This window comes from Cotesia glomerata, linkage group LG4 (genome assembly GCF_020080835.1).
Source record: "Cotesia glomerata isolate CgM1 linkage group LG4, MPM_Cglom_v2.3, whole genome shotgun sequence".
In the NCBI taxonomy this organism is placed as follows: domain Eukaryota; kingdom Metazoa; phylum Arthropoda; class Insecta; order Hymenoptera; family Braconidae; genus Cotesia; species Cotesia glomerata.
In genome coordinates this window covers 9,580,347-9,598,455 of record NC_058161.1, presented here as the reverse complement: position 1 = coordinate 9,598,455, position 18,109 = coordinate 9,580,347, and the positions used below count along the sequence as shown (strand labels likewise).

The following is an 18,109-nucleotide window of genomic DNA, read 5'->3' as shown; positions in this document are numbered from 1 at the left end:
TTAAAATTTCAAAGACAAAAGATTAAAACTGAATATTTTTCTTTACAAATTAATCATTTAATCAATGATTTTATTCCGTATCGACTTAAGTTTTTACATTTTTAAATAAAATAAAAATTATTTTTTATATGGTTTGATATTTTATTGAGACAATAATTACTATATTGATATTTTTTACTAATTTTTTCCGCATAAAAATATATTTAAACAAAAATACAATTATTTATTTTTGTTCAAATGCTATATAATTACAAGTTTTATTTCGAGAATAGTATATCCTGAATTTTTACATATGTACGTATCAAGCAAGTTAACTAATTTTTTACCAATAATTTTTAAAAATGATCAACATGTTAAAACAGTTATGTATTTTTATTTTTAATATAATTTATACATTACACTCATATTCTTTGTTGTATTTATTTTGCTTACTACAATTTTCAATAATGATAATGACGATAAGATAATTTTACTTCCAATGCTATGTTCAACTTTATCGAATTATTTATTAATACAATACGTAGAGTAAAAAAACTTAATATATTAAATTATAATTCTTTGACAATGCGTAAGTCATGTCTGTTACTTTGCATCAAAAAAATGAATTGACAGAAATTAATTTAAATGATTATTCAACAAAATTTTAACTTTAAACAATTCATTAATTTCATCTGATTTCTCCTCAACAAATATTGTTAAGTAGTAGAAAGGGGAAAATTTTAGTTTATTAAAATTTGAAAATTAATAAATTTGTTTAGATTAAAGACATAACAAATTTTTTTTAACGTTTTCACATGCAGATAAAGCTGAGCTTAATGTTATAAGATAATACTAATATAAGTAATTTTCAAACTTTAAGAATTCGGTATTACAACAACCACGAACTGTCAAAATATCGAAAAATATGTATACAACCATTAAAATTATGTCAATTTATACAATGATGAAGTCAACTTTAAAAATTGATTTAAGATAACTTTTTGCATAAAATTTTGAGCTCAGTAAATTTTTTACATAAGTATTATTTTTTACAAAAGTATTATTATGATATATAATTAATAATTTTAAAAGTTGGCTAAACCGAAACTCTCCACTTTCTAGCACTTTTCTCAAACGTTTAAAATCATCAAATACAAGAAAAATTGATTAAAACACTGTAAAAATTATATAAGCAAAAATTGTTTTTTTTTTTTTTTGTAAAAAACTTTTGCCATTTTTACAACTTTGTAATTTGATAAATAATATTGTACAATGTTATAATTAAACATAGCTTCAATACAGAAAAACGCGTGTCAGTATTTTTAATATGGCCTTTAAAAATTTATTATACTGTTATGACCATTTCTGTAAACATTTATTTATATTTCTAAGATTTCCATTTTTATTTGTCTTTAAGCTGCAATGAATTATTTTTCAGATGTACATTTAATACAATATAAACACCAGTATAATTTCTTGTAATTAAAATGATTAGTTCTAAATTTAAATTAAGAAAAATATAATTTTTTGTCAAGCGGACGGGATTTGGAAGCATTCGGAAAAGCTAGTAAAAATATATTTGAAGTTAAATAAAGTTTATATTAAAATTTATGAAAATAACTAAATGTTTATGTTAACGTCGTATTCATGAATTAAATTTTGATATAATGTAAGAGTAACAATAATTATTATTATAAACTAATCCCTTTAATATTCGCATTAACATCTTATTGACACGAATACTCGAATAACTTTCATCTTAGCCAAAGTTTAAGTCTTAATGCATCTACACCATTTAGATAATACCGAAATAGTCTTTTATCTCTGACAAAACCAAGATTTTCATAGAGTCGTAAAGCTGATCGATTTGTTATTTCGGTTTCCAGAACGACTTCATCAGCATCATCTTCAACCATCGCCCGAATAGCTTTCCTTACTAGGTTTGAGCCTATCTTACGTTTTCTATATTTTATATCTACAGCTAACATTGCGATGTAACCACGTTTTATAACTTTTCGATGAATATCAAGTTTACAGACAATTGCGCCTACACATTCTTTGCCATGCATTGCCTAAAAAGAAAAATAATAATATACAAGTATATGTGATGTGAGATAAAAATTAAAATTTCAATTCAATTGATAAATTTAAAATCATTTCTGAAAAATGTTTCAAAAAATGTTAGCTCTTATATTAAAAACTTATCATCGGATAATAATATTTTTCATAAGATGGACTACGAAGACAAGTGATTCATGAAACCTAAACATAATTTAATATCAAAAAGAGTATAAATTAATAGCACTGAAAAATTTTCTAATAATAAAATTAAAAACTAATAATTTAGAAAATATTGTTTTTAAAAACGATTTATAGATGTTCATTACTATTGAAAAACAACAAAATAGTTTATGAGATAACGAAATGACACAAAACAATTTATAACAAAGTCTAGTTGATTATCGACATGATAACATGGAGCTGTCATTTCTTTAAGTCCAATATTGTGTTGTATTCTGTGTCACATTATAATTTTTACCAATCGCATTTGAATTTCAAGCTTCAATGTCGGTAGCTTGTCGAAACTGGTTGATAGTGCATATTTGAATTTAATTTCCAATTTAATTAGGTGTTAAAGAATGAATAAAATCATAAAAAATGTGAATCACAGAAACAAAAGATATTGATTGAACATTTTCTTGTATTTCGATAGGCTTAACAGACATTGTAATTGAGATTTCAAACACATGACATGGTCAATGCATTTTTTTGATATATGAATTCATATAATATCATAAATGTCTTACCAAAAAGCAAAGTTTGGGCCAATTATGAATAAAATATCTATAGGTATAAATGGAGTATGGCTCACTTAGGTCTTTTTGAATTAACTTCATAATATCGGGCATTTGAAGTTCATTTGTATAACTAACGTACTCTATGTCATTGTCTTTACTATCTACACACGCTACTTCTTCTTTATCTGAAAATATAAAAATTTAATGTGAATATTTAAAAAAAAATTGAATTAGCAATAATTAAAAGTAAGGCAATTTACCTAATTTATTTAAATGACTAGTTCCATTGTGTAATCCATTGGTGAGAGGTTCTTCACTAAAATCTTGAGTTTTTTTATTGATAAGCGATTTTATATTCATATTTGCAATATCAGGCAGTGAATTATCTGATATTGTTTCTATTTTCTCTATACCAGCAATAATTTGTTCATTTTGTCCTCGTTCGTGATCCATTTTTTATTTTTTTTTGAAATTATCTTATTAATTTAATTATTTTTTCACTTGATTAAATAATTGTTTTAATAATATGATTAATGCAAAAATCCAGATCCACTAGAGCTAACAATAAATTTTATATGAGAGATTCAATTTATTGAATAATTTTCTTTTAGTAAATATTAAATTTATTTCAGTATTTCACCATGACATACGCGTCCTAAAGAACTTTAACATTATTTGAATCGACTTTTCATAATTAACTCAAAGTTTTTTATTAGAAAAAAAAAAGGTTTTAATTCTAGATTCACTCATCGGATGAAAATTTATGAACAATCGGCGCCATTTTAATTTTTCTGAATAAATCTTTATGAACTAAATATTTAGTATGTATACCTATAGTATCGTCCAATAGGTATGTATAAATATGTATCGACAATAATTGCATGTAGTAAAAGAAGTATATAAGAAGTATATCTTCATGTTTATAAACTGAATATTTTACTTCTTGTAGTTGGAATCAGACCGATGATACCTGAAAGTTACAATTTTACTCAATAGGATATAAGAACTTAAGAAGTGAGAACGGATTGTACTAAAATTACTGAAATCTAATATTTCTTTAAGTTTGTAGAAATTACATATAAAAATATGTTATTAATTCGAATGATCTTATTGTTGCCTGTATAATTTAATTAAAAAATAAAATTATTATTTTTTTTTTCTTTCTCCGACCGTTTTATAAATGGTTGTGTTTAGTACGATACTAAATGATTGCAATTATTGAATTAGTTAGAACTTCACACTGGTTTTATAAACATTTACACAACAGAAAAAAAAACATCTGGAATTGAATATGAATACTATTAAATTCATAGTTAAAAATATAAATATAAAAATTAAAGCAATAATTTAAAAATAAGAAATTGGCCTTATATTGACTAAATTCAGTAAACATAATTGAAGAAATGACAGATTGCGACATCTTAAGTTAGAGAAGGAAAAATGATTTACAAAAACACACTATAATAATATTATAATATTATAATTATAATATTCTATACACACGGCTATTCGCTTCGAGGAAATCGAGACTATTGCCAGAGATGACATTTTTCTCAAAATAAAATCTTTAAAGTAAAAATTTACGAGAATTTGAAGCCAGTCAATAGTTGAAACTTGCAATAAACAGGATACCATTCATCATTGTTTAAATTAAAGCACGTGTGTAGTGCGCTATTCAAAATTAACCGTAAAACAATACGACCTCTGTCTAAAAAGACGGAACTTTATGACGAATCACGGATATACATACACAGACACAGACATACACAAAAAATGTGCGGATTAGTTATCCTCGGATTGAATATGAGGGCATGAGTACGGAAGCCTGGTTGGCTCATCGATGACTTATAAGAAAGTGGCGCTACACTCGCTTATTGTTTACATGAGAGTCATCTGGTGCATCACATAAGTTTGAAAATAATTAACGGATTTGTGTGCGTCTTGTTATTTGTGTACATAATACACAACGCTATTACCTAAAATACAGCATTAATACATACAGCATTTATAAATTATAAACGTTTCTTGAAATATTTGTGTTCATGATTTATCAATAAAATAATATTGTTATTACTCTGAAAATAAAAGGTAAGTTGCAAATTTAATATTAAGTATTAACCTGTCAGCACTCGTGCTATTAGATTTTTTCTCACGTGAAAACATTCTGCAATACTAAAAAATATATGCGATTGATGAAGGGTTAGTGATATAATTCATTAGTATTAATTATTATCATTTTTTTCTTAGTTGCACCATAAAGTCAAAATGGAGTTCAATTTACCACTCAAAAAAGATGATTTGTTAAGAGAAGTCGATGGATGTTATTGTGTGAAAACAGTGGTCGCCTTACGCGATCTTACTAAAATTTTTGATGGTAAGTATTTTATTAATTTACTACGGCATAAAAAATTGAAATTTTTTTGAAGTAATCTAAAACAATAACCGACACATAAATATTATTTCAGATAATCGACAAGCGTTGCAAATTAAAAAGTCAGCATTCATTTTAGACCATTTTGACGACTTTTTTTCTGTGTTAGTTCATAGTAAAAATATTGAGGAATCAATCATTATGAGAGCTTTTGATCGTTTGTGTAAATCGACCGAAGTATTGGTTAAGGACTTGGAGACTCATGATTTCTATCAAGATAAAAAGGAAATTTTATGCAAAGTCAAAATGCATGCGTATTTACTTTCGAATTTTATGAATTTTTTAGAAGATCATACACTTAAATCGAACAACCAATTCGGAGATAGAGGAACAGGGAAAAAGAAGAAAACGGACCAAAAATCTGAGGCTAGGAAAGAATGGGAATTTAAGCGTAATAAAATTTTACTTACCATTCATAATTGGTTACAGTTACCATTAAACAACTTGTGGGACCCACCAATCGCTGAGCAATCATTTGTGATGTTATTAGCAGATATTTGTTATAAAATCATAGAGTTTGACAAAGATAGAAGTGATAAGCAAATTAAACAAATTGTTTGGCAAATTTTGGGGATTCTTGTTAAAAATTATAGTCATGGAGTTTCGTGTAAGATAAAAATTATTCAACTAGTGAAAATGTATGATAATTTGGTACCATTATTAGCACAAGGAGTCGTAAGTATGGTTTCTGAATATCAAGGTCAAAGTTTTATAACTGAAATTTTATATGAAATTGAACAAGTTAATTTTGAAGAATCTGAGGCACGTAACATCGCATCATTTCTTTCGACTATTGCTACCACAAAACCAGTGCTTTTTTTTCCAGACACGGATGATGTTATGGATCATGTATTCGGGTTCCTTGATAATGAATCTTACGTAATGAGAATCTGTTCTATTGATATAATTGAAAATGTACTCATTAATTGTTTGTCGGGAGAAAATTTAAGTAAAAAACAGAAAGAATTACGTGATGAATGTTTCCAAATTTTGTATACACATAAATTAGATTGTAATAGTTTTGTTAGATCTAAAGTATTCCAAGTTTGGCAAAAATTATTATCTTCTCAGGCAGTCCCAATTCAACAAATAGTACCTCTTGCAAAAGCTGTAACACCACACCTGCTCGAAACTGGTGCTATTATGAGAAAACAAGCTCTTCAAGTAATGCGTCATCTATTAGAGTGCAATCCATTCACTTTCAAATTTGACAAACCACAATTAATTGATAATCGTAATAATTTTGAACAAGAATTACGTGAATTACAAGCTAATTTTGTTACAGAAAGTGCAAGCGGTGACGATGAACGTATGGAGCTTTGGAAACAGCTAGCTCCTGAGATTAAAAAGGCGATCAAAAGATCCTTTGAAGACGATAATGAAGATAAAGAAGACGGCGATTTAAGTGATGACCAAGATGATGAAGATGTAGATATTGACAAAGAATGGGAATCAATACGAAATTTAATTGTTGATCGTAAATTTTTAGCAGCAGTGAAGCGATTGAAAATAATTCTAAAAAAAGTAAATTTGGCATCTGATTCTTGTGATATTGAAGTCGATGGCAGAGAAGATTGTTTCTTACTTTTTCTTGCTCATATATTTTTGAAATCACAAAGCGATAATACTAGTAAAGATAAATTTGACAGTGCTCAATGGAAAAAACGTAAACAAGCAGTAAATTACTTGAAACAAACTTTAAATATATATGATAGTATGATAACCTTTATAACAGAATTAGAGGCCGCAATTCCCATTGTTAAACAAATGTTAAACGCAGCAGCACCTGGAGTAGCTATTGAAGCTTGTGCTTTGTTAGGTAAAGCCTATAAATTTAATATTAGTGGAGCTGAAGAAGCATTCCATGCGGCATTATTACAAGCTTTCAGTAGAGATGAATCAGTGAAAAGGAATGTCGCTGAAGTTTATAAAGAAATATATTTTAAAAGCCAAGATAACATTCCAAGCCGCCAACGTGCAATGATTTCCGTCAACGGATTGATTAATTTATTAAAAACATTAAAACCAGGTCAAAGTCCAGCTTTAGAACAGCTTGTAGGAGAGTGGTGCGATAACAAAGATTTAGATGAAGAGAGTTGGCAAATTATGTGGGAAAAATATAGTTTTAAAACTTCATCAGTAACAGTAATTGAGAGTCGTTGTGCTATTATCCTGCTTAAAATGGTAGCGGCTAAAAATCCAAAACTTATCCTCAAGAACTTAAATATTTGTATTAAAATTGGTTTTCAAACACATGATGATATTTTATTAGCACGTGATACATGTAAAGCACTATCTATGATTAAACATGAAAATACGGAAAATTCCAAAAAAGAACCTTTGAAATTTGAAAATGATCATGAATTATTTCAGGCAATCTCATATTTATTGATTAATAAATTTGACACAGTTTCGCTAATGACATATGCTTCTTTTGCTACTGAAGCAATCAATGTAATTTATCAGTTTGCAAATACACCAGATATTATCATGAAAGAAATTTTATCAGAGCTGTCAGCAGAACCAACGATCGAAAATGATGTTCCTGAATCACATTTAGCTAAATTCTTATATGTAATTGGTCATGTTGCTGTCCGACACATGGTATATCTTGATGTGGAAATTTACAATGAATTGAAACGTCGTAATGCCATTCGTGATGCAGTAAAAGGTAAAAAGAAAAATATTTTGAATAATACTAATAAAAACAACTCGATATCATCATCGCCTGGCTCTGTTCAATCATCGGCTAGAAAAGCTCGTCAATCAATAAATGTGAATCGAAGAAATACAACAGCATCAGAGGAAACTGAAGAAGATATTCTTTCTGGGGCAACTGCTGATGATAATGACGCCGAAGCAATTAACGATGCTTTGGATAATAATGTTGTGAATGAAAGTGGTTTGTTAGCAGAATATGTTCCTCTCATAGTAAATGTGTGTCAAAATCCAGAAAAGTATAGTAATAGATATATTCAGGTTTGGGGTGTGCTGGCACTTACTAAGATGATGACGGTATCTTCAAAATTCTGTCAAGACCATCTTCAGTTACTCATGACAATACTAGAACGATCAACTTATCCGGAAATAAGGTCCAATATTTTAATCGGTCTTTCTGATTTAATGATCAGATTTACAAACGATATCGATCCTTGGACTAGTCACATGTACACCAGGCTTTTTGATCAAGATGTAGGAGTACGTCGGACAGCTGTGAGAATACTTTCTAGTTTGGTTAAACGAGAAATGATTCGCGCAAAAGGACAAATGTCAGAAATGGCTTTGTGTATCATTGATAAAGATGAACAAATAAGAAATGATGCTCAATTATTATTTAGAGAACTCTCTAAAAAACCTAATGTTCTATGTAATATTTTACCAGATATTTTATCCAAGTTTTCATCTGCAGATGAGGAGAAAATAAGTGAAGAGGATTCACAAACCATTTTCAAATTCATATTTTCATTATTCAGCAAAGAAAGAGAAATGGAGTCTGTATTAGATAAAATTTGCTTTAGATTTAAAGATGTAACTACAGAAAGACAAAGCAGAATTTTAACATATTGCTTATCACTTTTACAATTAAATAAAAAGGGAATAGCTCATTTAACAAGAAATCTTTCACTCTTTAAGGACAAACTTCAAAATAAACATGTGTATCTTGCTTTGAGAGAAGTAATAGAACAAGCTAAGAAGAAAGCCGATGTTAGAGAAGCTTGCGCGATTTTAGAACAAGAGATCGAAAAATTAATGGACGATTCGAACTCGAATAATCATCCAAATACTCAAAATCAAAATAAAGAAAATGAAAATCCTCCTGAAAATTTAACTAACAACACTGTTAATGTTAACACCACTATTAATAATAGTAAAAATACTAATAGGGATCGAGAAGTCATGCCTCCTCCCGAAATTTCTCCGCCAAAACGACGTTCAGCACGTCAATCAATAAAACGGAAGATATAATAAATATTAACTTCGAATTTCATGTAAAATTAATTTTTAATTCTAAAAACTCTTTAAAATAGTATCGTTTTATAATTTAATTTTTAATTAATTTTATACTAAAAAGACGTTTCAATATATTCATTAAAACATTGAAATAATAAATAAATCTTGAACTATCTAAAAAATTGGTTATATTTATTTTATACTTTTAAATTTATAATTCATCAATTGTAAATTTTATGTTTATTTAAAAATGTTTTTCTATTTAAAAGTTTTTTAATTCGGGATTTTTATTAAATCCGAGTTTAGATAACCAATTTAAAATATGTATCTCTCTATAGGTATAGACATGCATATCTAAATATATGTAGTGTTCAAGCATTTTATACATTCATTTTCACTTATTTATGCTCGAGTATATGAAACGTGCACGTCCCAACCTCAAAAGCAGCTGATACAGGTAAATAAATAATACAACAAAATTTATTCAATTTATTGGCTTATTTCAATTAATAAAAAACGAAATTAAGGTTATTCAAATTTTTTTGTTGATTTTCTTTCTGATACAACATTAGTCGTTTAAAAAATTTTAAATGGAATATGAGTATGCATATACTTTATATTAAATATATGTTTTTGTTTATGATTGTTTCAAACTTTTTTAAATAATTTAAAATTGAGATTACATAATAAACGCCAAAAAAAAAAAAAATCAATGATGTCAATAATTCTTCAACAGTACACATTTTTAATAAAAACATTTCATAATATTTCTTAAAGAGTATTTGTACCAAAATAAATTGCGGGGGTGTAGGATGATTGCCAGAAAAAATTATTTACATCGAATCTAATATTACTTCGTTATAAATTTTAAAAACTATTAATAGTTTAAATTTGTCAGGATTCAGTAGATTTTTTAAATATTTTATTAGTTTATTTATATTCAATATTTAGTTAATTTAATAAGATAGGATTAAAAACAATGAATTTAATTATTAAATATTTTAAATTCATCTTTTACTAAACAATTCATCGTGTGTTAAAATTTATTAATATAAGTAATAAAATAAGCTTTTTAAACAAAAATAAAGCAATTCTTTAATTAAAAACTTATATTATTGTAATGATTACATATTATATGAACATTTTCAAAATTAACTAGACTGGTCAACGTATGAGCGTGACGCCGTGCTCAATTATATTTTTTATTACATCTTCAATATTTACTAAAATTATTCAAAAAAATTTGATTTTGTTCCTTGAACATTTTAGAATATTAATCCGAACAAAAACAGTTTCACTGTAAAAAAGTCGCGCCAAGTCCACGTTCATAAGACTATTAGGAAAAAAAAATTTTTTTTTTCTTTAAAAAAAAGATACAAAATAAAAAAATTAAAAAATCCAAGTAACCGATATGATTGTTTTTGATTTTCGGAAATTAAAAAATTGCACTACATTGTAAATTTAAAAATTAAAAAAAAAAATTTTAGAACATTATTTAGTGTGCGTGGTTGCAAAATATTTTACTTTAATGAAATTCGTAAAATCTATTTACTAGGACTTTAAAAAAAAATTGAAATAGACAATGACGCACACCAAGTACGTTCTAAAAATTTTTTAATTTTTAAATTTACAATAAATTTTTTAATTTCCGAAAATCAAAAACAATCATATCGGTTACTTGGGTTTTTTTAATTTTTTATTTTGTATTTTTTAAAGAAAAAAAATTTTTCCTAATAGTCTTATGAACGTGGACTTCTCAAACAATTTCACAAGTGAAACTGTTTTTGTTCGGATTTTAGTATTTTTGTAATTATAATGAAAATTTACAATCGGTACCAACTTAAATCTCGTGTTGACTGCATTTTTTACTGCAAACTATCCCCCTTGAAGCTACAGTTTATGTAGATGTATTCCAGTGCACTCTGGCGGCCGTAAATGTAAGCTGTGGTGCTTTTTTAACTGTAGTTGCTTATCTATAAGGAGGATTACTACACATTTTTATTTTATCTGGTCTGTGGCGCTGACCTTTCTCCATAAAAAAAAAAGTCAGGATCGAAATTTGTGAGCGAGCTATAGTATGTGCTGATAAAATTTAATAATTTCAAGGAAGCAAATAAATTGTGTTATAAGTGAATATAATTAATTAATACGGTGAAGTAAATTATGAATTACTGTTATGATAAACAAATTGGATAAAAAAGTACCGTAGAATTAAATAAAATTTCGCAGCCTCAAAAAACCGTTCTGCTTACAGTAAACACAGTCGGTAGTCTGGCGCTCCGTTTACAGGTTTGAACGGAACTTGGCGCCAGATTCTACCGAATCTGTGGATAATTTTTTCAAACATTTTCGAAAACGTTAAATTGCTGAAAAAGAATTTCTTAAAAAAATTCACGGGGCTTTTCTCATCGCTTGACCAGAGTCGTAAGTAGTTTTTTGTCCGTGGCGTTGCCGATAACACCTCTAGTCTCTGCCTGTCAAACGTGTATAAACTGGCAACACTGTACGCTATAAAAGCATTGCGGCAAATTCCTCATCACTTGACCAAAGTCGTTAGGTCGCGCTTGTTGACCAGTCTAGGGTTAATTCTTCTCTTTAACAAGTTTAAATTATCAAAAATGAAAAAATTGTAAATAGAAAACTGATGTAATTAATTATTTACAAATAATATTTTCTATCATTTTAGACGGCATGTCATTTCCAAGTAAAGAAGAACGTTTAAATTGTTGGGGTTCTCGTGATAAATATTGGAAATGTCTTGACAGTAAGTCAGAAACAGAATGTAAAGAATTGAGAAAACAATACGAAAAATTTTGCTCTCCTCAATGGGTAAATATATTATTATAATTTATCTATAAATAAAATGTTTATAAGACATGAACTAGAATTTATTTTTTTTTCATTAGGTAAAACACTTCGATAGAAAACGGGAGTATTTAAAGTTCAAAGAAAAAATAGAACAGGAAGGGTACGTTGATAGCCACCTTCCAAAATCATCTGAATAGAAAAAAATTATAGCTTACTAACAGGTTAATTAATTTAATACAATGTTAATTGATTTTTAAATAATAAAAATAAAACATACAAAATTAATAATCTGATTATTGAGTCGATGCCACTAATAATGCTTATCCTAATATAAATGAAATAATTAAAAAAAAAAGTTTGAATAACTTAATTTTAATGATTAACAGTACATAAAATTTTATTTTCAATTCTAAACATTTATTATTGATATTAATTTTAGGGATAAAAGCACTATTAATTCTCCTGATGATGAAACTAATCATCAATCAAAGGATATTGTATAAAACAGAATCATAATATGCTGACGGCTTATTAATTATTGATAAATTTTTTATTTCGATTATATACGATTATACTTTATTTTGAAAAATACGAAAATGGAAAGTTTACACGTAACTCAAGAAATTTCAAAAAAAGAAGATGAAAAAATGTTCGACCCAAATGATATATTAAAAGAATTGCAATCAGATAAAAATAATTATGACGTTGAGAAAGTGATAAACAATGAACTAAAAATTTTTCAGGTAAGTAATTCTCAGTAACTATTTTCAATTTTTTATAAATTAGAAAAAAAAATCTTACTACAGTATTTTTCTTCTAGAAATTATTAAATTTTCCAATGAAAATCACTAACTCCAACAATTGGGAGCCGGTTGTAGTAAAATTAATCGCATCAATAGCTACAAATAATAAGATACGGGATACAAAAATATTACTTGCATCACAAGTTTGCTTTACAATCTTAATCAAAACTATTTCTGCTTCCGAATTGAAAAATATTCTTGAAAAATTATTGAGTCTACAGATTAAAAAATTGTTTATGTTTACTAAAGAGTTTACTATTCATGACTTGGAATTATTCAAACTTACGATTATTCATGGATATTTTTTTGTTATTAATCGTAATTCTCCACTCTTTTTTGATATTTGTACAAATTCATTTGCAATAATACAGAGAAATTGTTTAGTATATTCAAAATACAATTATTTTGCTTTTTATATATTGAAAATCTGGCTAGAGAAAACGAAGGAAATTACATTTTGGCAACATAATCATCCATCAATTGAAAAAGATTTAGAAATAATCATTTTTTCAAGTTGGGATCATAGTATTAGTGAAATCGCTAAAATAAATGCCTTAAAAATATTTCCACTTTATTTGACTATAATGAAAAATAAATATCCAGGATTTCTAGAATACTCATTTCAAATTTGTAAAAAAAATTTATCATGGCAAAGTACGACAAAGTTTACTATTTTATCCGAAATTTGTAATTTATGGACCGGCTGCCCCGATTTCCATCATTTAGAGCTAAAAATCATTATTAAGAGTCTTGAGAAGCATGATTTGAAACATGTATCAACAAAATTATATCTTGCACTTATTAATAAAATAAGTGAAAATAAATGGATTGAATTAATTATAGATGAGCTGTGTATCATTGCAGAAATATGGGAAAGAGAGTAAGTTTATTATAGAGTATCAACTTAATTCTTCATGTAATTAATATTGAATATATAGGTATATATATAATTTTTTTTTTTTTTTTTTTTTTTAGAAATTATATAACTCCTTTAAAAATTTTATGGGAATTTTGGATGAGACCAACGTTGCATAGATTCAATAGCATTATAATACCATTACTGTGGGCCCGTTTTTGTGCTAAGAATATGATTGTATGTCAATCGTATTTAGCTCGAAAAGCTGGTGAATTAGGACGATCATGGGCGGAATTAAATTCAGAAAATCTGAAAATTAATTCTGAAAACCAATTTAATACCGTACAGTGGATTCGCAGTGAATTTAATCCTATTCCTCCAATTATAAATGATCAACGAGATTGTGTGAAACTAAATATTTTTGCCATTCAGTGTCATAAAAATAATAGCTACGGAGATATAAATAGCTATGAATTGATAAAACATTTTTTATACTTTAATATTAATACATGTTCAGTTTTATTGAGAAAAGGAATATTCGATAGTTTCGAAACTCTTCTTCGAAATACTTTACAATCGCTGAGCCAAGAAGATATCAATTTTGTTGTATGGTTAGATTATTTAATTTTAGACTGTTTTGAACCTGGATCTTGTTATCAAAGAAAAATAATGGGGTTAAAGCTATATGGAATCATCCTGAAAAGTATAAGAAAACTAAGCGACAATTTACTGACACAACAAATGCATAACATCATTCAATCTCATCATAACAAGTATCATTTATTTATACTTTTTAAATTATGTCTTGATCCTATTGACGAAATAAGGAACGTATCATCAAACATTATTGATAATTATTTTGATTTGAGCGTTTTAACAATTGATGAAATTGATATGTTGCTGAAAAAATCAGAAGCTATGAAAATTTCATCAAAGTTTTACGAACTTTGTGGAGGTGTGAAGCTTTTGATTTTAATAACGAAGATTCCTCAAAAGCAAAATCCATTCTATCACAACAATAATTTTATCTTATATGATAAACTGTTTGAAAGTGCTAATCTAAGTCTTTATTCTATTAAAAATGATCTTTTAAAAGGCTTAATTCAAGGATCTGATTTTAATGGATCGCTAATGGCTATCAAAGAATTATTTGGCAACTCAAATATTTTAAATGTTTCCGATATTTATTTGGAAAAGTTGATAAATCTTTTGGAAGAGTCTGCAGAATTTTTTATTTCAGCATTGTCACCGAAATCATCTAAAGTTCATTACTCTGCATCATTTGCAGAAATAGGAATAGCAATAGATGAAACAATTAAAAATAGTGATATTAACGACGAGTTTGATAACCAGTTGCTTTCGCCAGCACATCAAATTATTATATCAAATATTTGGATGGCATTAAAAAATATTTGTGAGCTAGCAGCGAATTTTTCTATTAAAGTTAAAAATTTTGATTACGTTAAGCGCTCACTGGAATTGATTATTTCTGTTTTACTAAAGTGTCGTCATAAAGGAGCAATTGAAGCTGCTGGGTGCGCTTTAGGAATGGCAGTACAATCATTATCTCGGTTTGAAAAATACACTTGTTTGTTTGACTCATATTTAAATAAATTATTAAATTTAGATAATGATGACAAGATTAATTTAACACGACGTGGTGCAGGATTATCTATCATGTTTCATAAAATGGTAGTAAATTATAATAAAGCTACTCGAAGACTTTTACACGTTGCTGTTTGTAAAATATTAGAATCACTAATTGATCCAAATAACAAGTATAATAATGACTCAAATTCAAATCAAGATTCTCCTTCTGCTCGATTACTTCATTTTTTACGTTCAATAGTTGTTGACAAATCATTACACGTTGATTTAGTTCCTTATATAGAAACAATATCATTGATTTGTTTTCAACATCTACAATCATCGGAGTGGGCTATTAGAAATGCAAGCCTTCAACTTTTAGGAGCAGTAATACCTCGATTAGTAGGTCAATGTAGTGATAATGAACTAAGTTTCGGAACTGGTTACTCTGTGAACCATTTCGTAACTCATTATCCAAAGTTGTCAGAATTTGTTTTAGAACAGCTCAAGAATAATTCTACTTTTAACTTTGATGGTACAATTGTTCCTATTCTTACATTACTATCACGGATGTCTGTTGGTGGTTGCCAATTCACTGACTATTCTTCACATAAATACATCAATGAATTCAAAAAATTTCTTCGAATACTTTTTGGTCATCCAGTTGAAAACGTCCGATACTTAGCAGCTAAATCATATGCAGCTTTAATACCGAATCAAAAAATTTACAGTGAATTACTTGACATAAAAATGGAAACTCTTGTAAGTAAAAGTAGAAATTTTCTTCATGGACATCTGTTAGCTCAAATTTGTTTACAACAATCTGGGACTTATACGGTCATTGATGTGGAAAATTTTTCTAATAATTTACATGCAAAAAAAATTATTAAAAAATGCAGTGATCTTCAAATCAAAAGAGTAGATTCGATGATTGATTATTGGACAAATACTGAAGAAATGTGTAAAAAACCTCTCTGTAACATTATTGAAACGACATTTTTACAGAATTTAAATATATTATCAATACAGTATACTGATAAATTGAGTGTCGAAATTGTATTGAAAAGCTTTAATAAAATTTTAAAAAGTAAAAAAAATAAAAACCATATCGGTGAGCCAGAAATAATAAATTATTTGTTTAAACTGATTTTCTCGGTAATCAAACTTGAAAATATCGATTATCTTTCCAAATATATCGACCAAACGTACATTTCTCAAATTATTTCAACAGATAATGAAGATATTATACATTATTTTGTAAAACACTTGCGTCATGCACTCAAAACGCAAAAACTACGTTTAAAAAATTTTAATAAATCAGATTTTATAGACAAACGTTCACATTTGTTTGAAGCATTATTATCATACGACTATTTAAATAATCATGTATTCATTGATTTAGTCAAACTTATTGTTGAAATTATGAAATATGATGGAAAAAATAGAAACTTATATCTTTGTGAATCAAATAATAGCATTGCTTATAAAATATTTGAATTATCAAAAAAACTTTTAATAAATAATAGAAATAAAAAAGTAAATCAATTAGCACACACATTGATTGTTTTATGTATACAGCACTATCATGTAAAAAATGAAAACAATTTGGATCGTTTTTATGAAATTCAAAAAAATCTTATTGATAACATAGTCGACGTAGTCCATGGTGATGATAAAGAAGACAAAATGTGGGCAATTGAATTTTTATTTGATTTACCTTTATTTCATTTTGATCATTTTTCTCAAACTTATATAATAGAATCGTTAATTTCATTATTGTGCGATGAAACCAATGAAATTCGTATAATGGTGGCAGAAAAATTTCGAAATTCTGCGTGGTCAACACAATGGGACAATATTAATCAATGCTGGTTTATAGTTTTAATCGAGTCCGACGATTTAATAAATAATAGTGATAATAATTTACATGATAGAAAAAATTTCATCACAAGAGAACTAAAAAGTCCTGAAATACATCTTTATGAATTAATTTGTGTACTTGGATCATTTATGTATCATAAATGTAATAATCAAGATGAATCATTACAAATAATACCAAACGTAATAGATAATTGTAATATGAAGTGTATATTGAATACTATTGAGTATTTTATTAAAAGTATCGAAAATTCGATAGTCACTAAAAGTTCTTTGGAAAGTCCTTTTGATCATCATGAAATATATCGCGAAGACATTAAAATTTTTCACATCTTTTTTAATTGTATGGCATCACAATCATTCAAGAAACATGTGTACAAAAAGAAGCAATACATTTATGAATTAGATGAAACTGGATCCAGTTATTTAGAATCGTATATTTTAATTTTAACTGAATTAGAAAATAATCATGTTAATAAGCTTTCTATTGTTCTTGATATAAAAAGTAAAGATTACTTAAAACATCAAAAAACGCAATTATATAGATTTTTGGAACATATTAAAATACATTAAGTTTTAGATAGATAAAGAAAGGGATTTATGGAAATAAAACAATGTTTTTTTTTTTTATTTGAATTCGAATTATTACTTATTTTCACTCGCCCACAATCTACCATTTGGCAAACATTAAAATTAATTCTTATCACTTATCCTATTATTATAATTGAGTTATCTTAATTCTAATATAAATTACTTAATCAAATTCCTCTATAAATAATTATAAACATATTAAATAAATTCAACTTTCGCAGTTTATTGAAATATTGAAGATATTTAAAAACAATAAAAAAACTAAAATCCAATGAAGGACGGTATTCCAAGTAAATAATAATTTAAAATACTTTTTACTCTTTTGAAACCATTGTTATTTACATTGTACATCTGTACAATTCATCAATTTCAGTTGTCAATGTGAAATTATATGATAATTATATTACTTTAATTATTTACAATAGAT

The 18,109-nt window shown here is 26.9% G+C and overlaps 3 protein-coding genes across 7 annotated transcripts; 2 read left to right on the top strand and 1 right to left on the bottom strand.

Moving 5' to 3' along the window:
• Nucleotides 1-41: 41 nt before the first annotated feature.
• Nucleotides 42-3,784, bottom strand: LOC123264469 (N-alpha-acetyltransferase 30-like). 2 transcript variants are annotated; one of them, XM_044727778.1, is made up of 4 exons: nt 3,609-3,747; nt 3,038-3,335; nt 2,787-2,962; nt 42-2,051 (listed from the first exon to the last, which is right to left on the bottom strand). In XM_044727778.1, the coding sequence occupies exons 2-4, from the start codon at nt 3,228-3,230 to the stop codon at nt 1,734-1,736; spliced, it is 687 nt and encodes a 228-aa protein (XP_044583713.1). In that variant the 5' UTR covers nt 3,231-3,335; nt 3,609-3,747; the 3' UTR covers nt 42-1,733. The 2 variants fall into 2 exon arrangements, with proteins under 2 accessions (XP_044583713.1, XP_044583712.1); XM_044727777.1 differs by having other exon boundaries at nt 3,038-3,784.
• Nucleotides 3,785-4,605: 821 nt separating this feature from the next.
• LOC123264468 (condensin complex subunit 1) lies at nt 4,606-9,240 on the top strand. Its single transcript, XM_044727776.1, has 3 exons — nt 4,606-4,865; nt 5,025-5,151; nt 5,243-9,240. Exons 2-3 carry the CDS (start codon nt 5,043-5,045, stop codon nt 9,172-9,174), a joined length of 4,041 nt encoding a protein of 1,346 aa, XP_044583711.1. The 5' UTR covers nt 4,606-4,865; nt 5,025-5,042; the 3' UTR covers nt 9,175-9,240.
• Nucleotides 9,241-9,425: 185 nt separating this feature from the next.
• On the top strand, nt 9,426-17,804 carry LOC123263030 (cytochrome c oxidase assembly factor 6 homolog). Of its 4 annotated transcripts, none has more exons than XM_044725543.1 (4): nt 9,426-9,616; nt 12,407-12,710; nt 12,788-13,650; nt 13,746-17,804. In XM_044725543.1, the coding sequence occupies exons 2-4, from the start codon at nt 12,564-12,566 to the stop codon at nt 17,662-17,664; spliced, it is 4,929 nt and encodes a 1,642-aa protein (XP_044581478.1). In that variant the 5' UTR covers nt 9,426-9,616; nt 12,407-12,563; the 3' UTR covers nt 17,665-17,804. The 4 variants fall into 4 exon arrangements, with proteins under 4 accessions (XP_044581478.1, XP_044581479.1, XP_044581482.1 ...); XM_044725544.1 differs by lacking the exons at nt 12,788-13,650; nt 13,746-17,804 and adding exons at nt 11,846-11,988; nt 12,066-12,127 and having other exon boundaries at nt 9,476-9,616; nt 12,407-12,594; XM_044725547.1 differs by lacking the exons at nt 12,788-13,650; nt 13,746-17,804 and adding exons at nt 11,846-11,988; nt 12,066-12,188 and having other exon boundaries at nt 9,476-9,616; nt 12,407-12,537.
• Nucleotides 17,805-18,109: the final 305 nt, after the last annotated feature.

Bases quoted from the DNA above. Each gene is read 5' to 3' on its own strand.
- LOC123264469 (XM_044727777.1), bottom strand. From the start codon at position 3,230: ATGGATCACGAACGAGGACAAAATGAACAAATTATTGCTGGTATAGAG. The intron at 2,963-3,037 runs GTAAATTGCCTT...TTATATTTTCAG, and splicing joins TAGTCATTTAAATAAATTAG to ATAAAGAAGAAGTAGCGTGT. The intron at 2,052-2,786 runs GTAAGACATTTA...TTTTCTTTTTAG, and splicing joins GGCCCAAACTTTGCTTTTTG to GCAATGCATGGCAAAGAATG.
- LOC123264468 (XM_044727776.1), top strand. From the start codon at position 5,043: ATGGAGTTCAATTTACCACTCAAAAAAGATGATTTGTTAAGAGAAGTC. The intron at 5,152-5,242 runs GTAAGTATTTTA...ATATTATTTCAG, and splicing joins TCTTACTAAAATTTTTGATG to ATAATCGACAAGCGTTGCAA.
- LOC123263030 (XM_044725543.1), top strand. From the start codon at position 12,564: ATGGAAAGTTTACACGTAACTCAAGAAATTTCAAAAAAAGAAGATGAA. The intron at 12,711-12,787 runs GTAAGTAATTCT...TTTTTCTTCTAG, and splicing joins ATGAACTAAAAATTTTTCAG to AAATTATTAAATTTTCCAAT. The intron at 13,651-13,745 runs GTAAGTTTATTA...TTTTTTTTTTAG, and splicing joins GCAGAAATATGGGAAAGAGA to AAATTATATAACTCCTTTAA.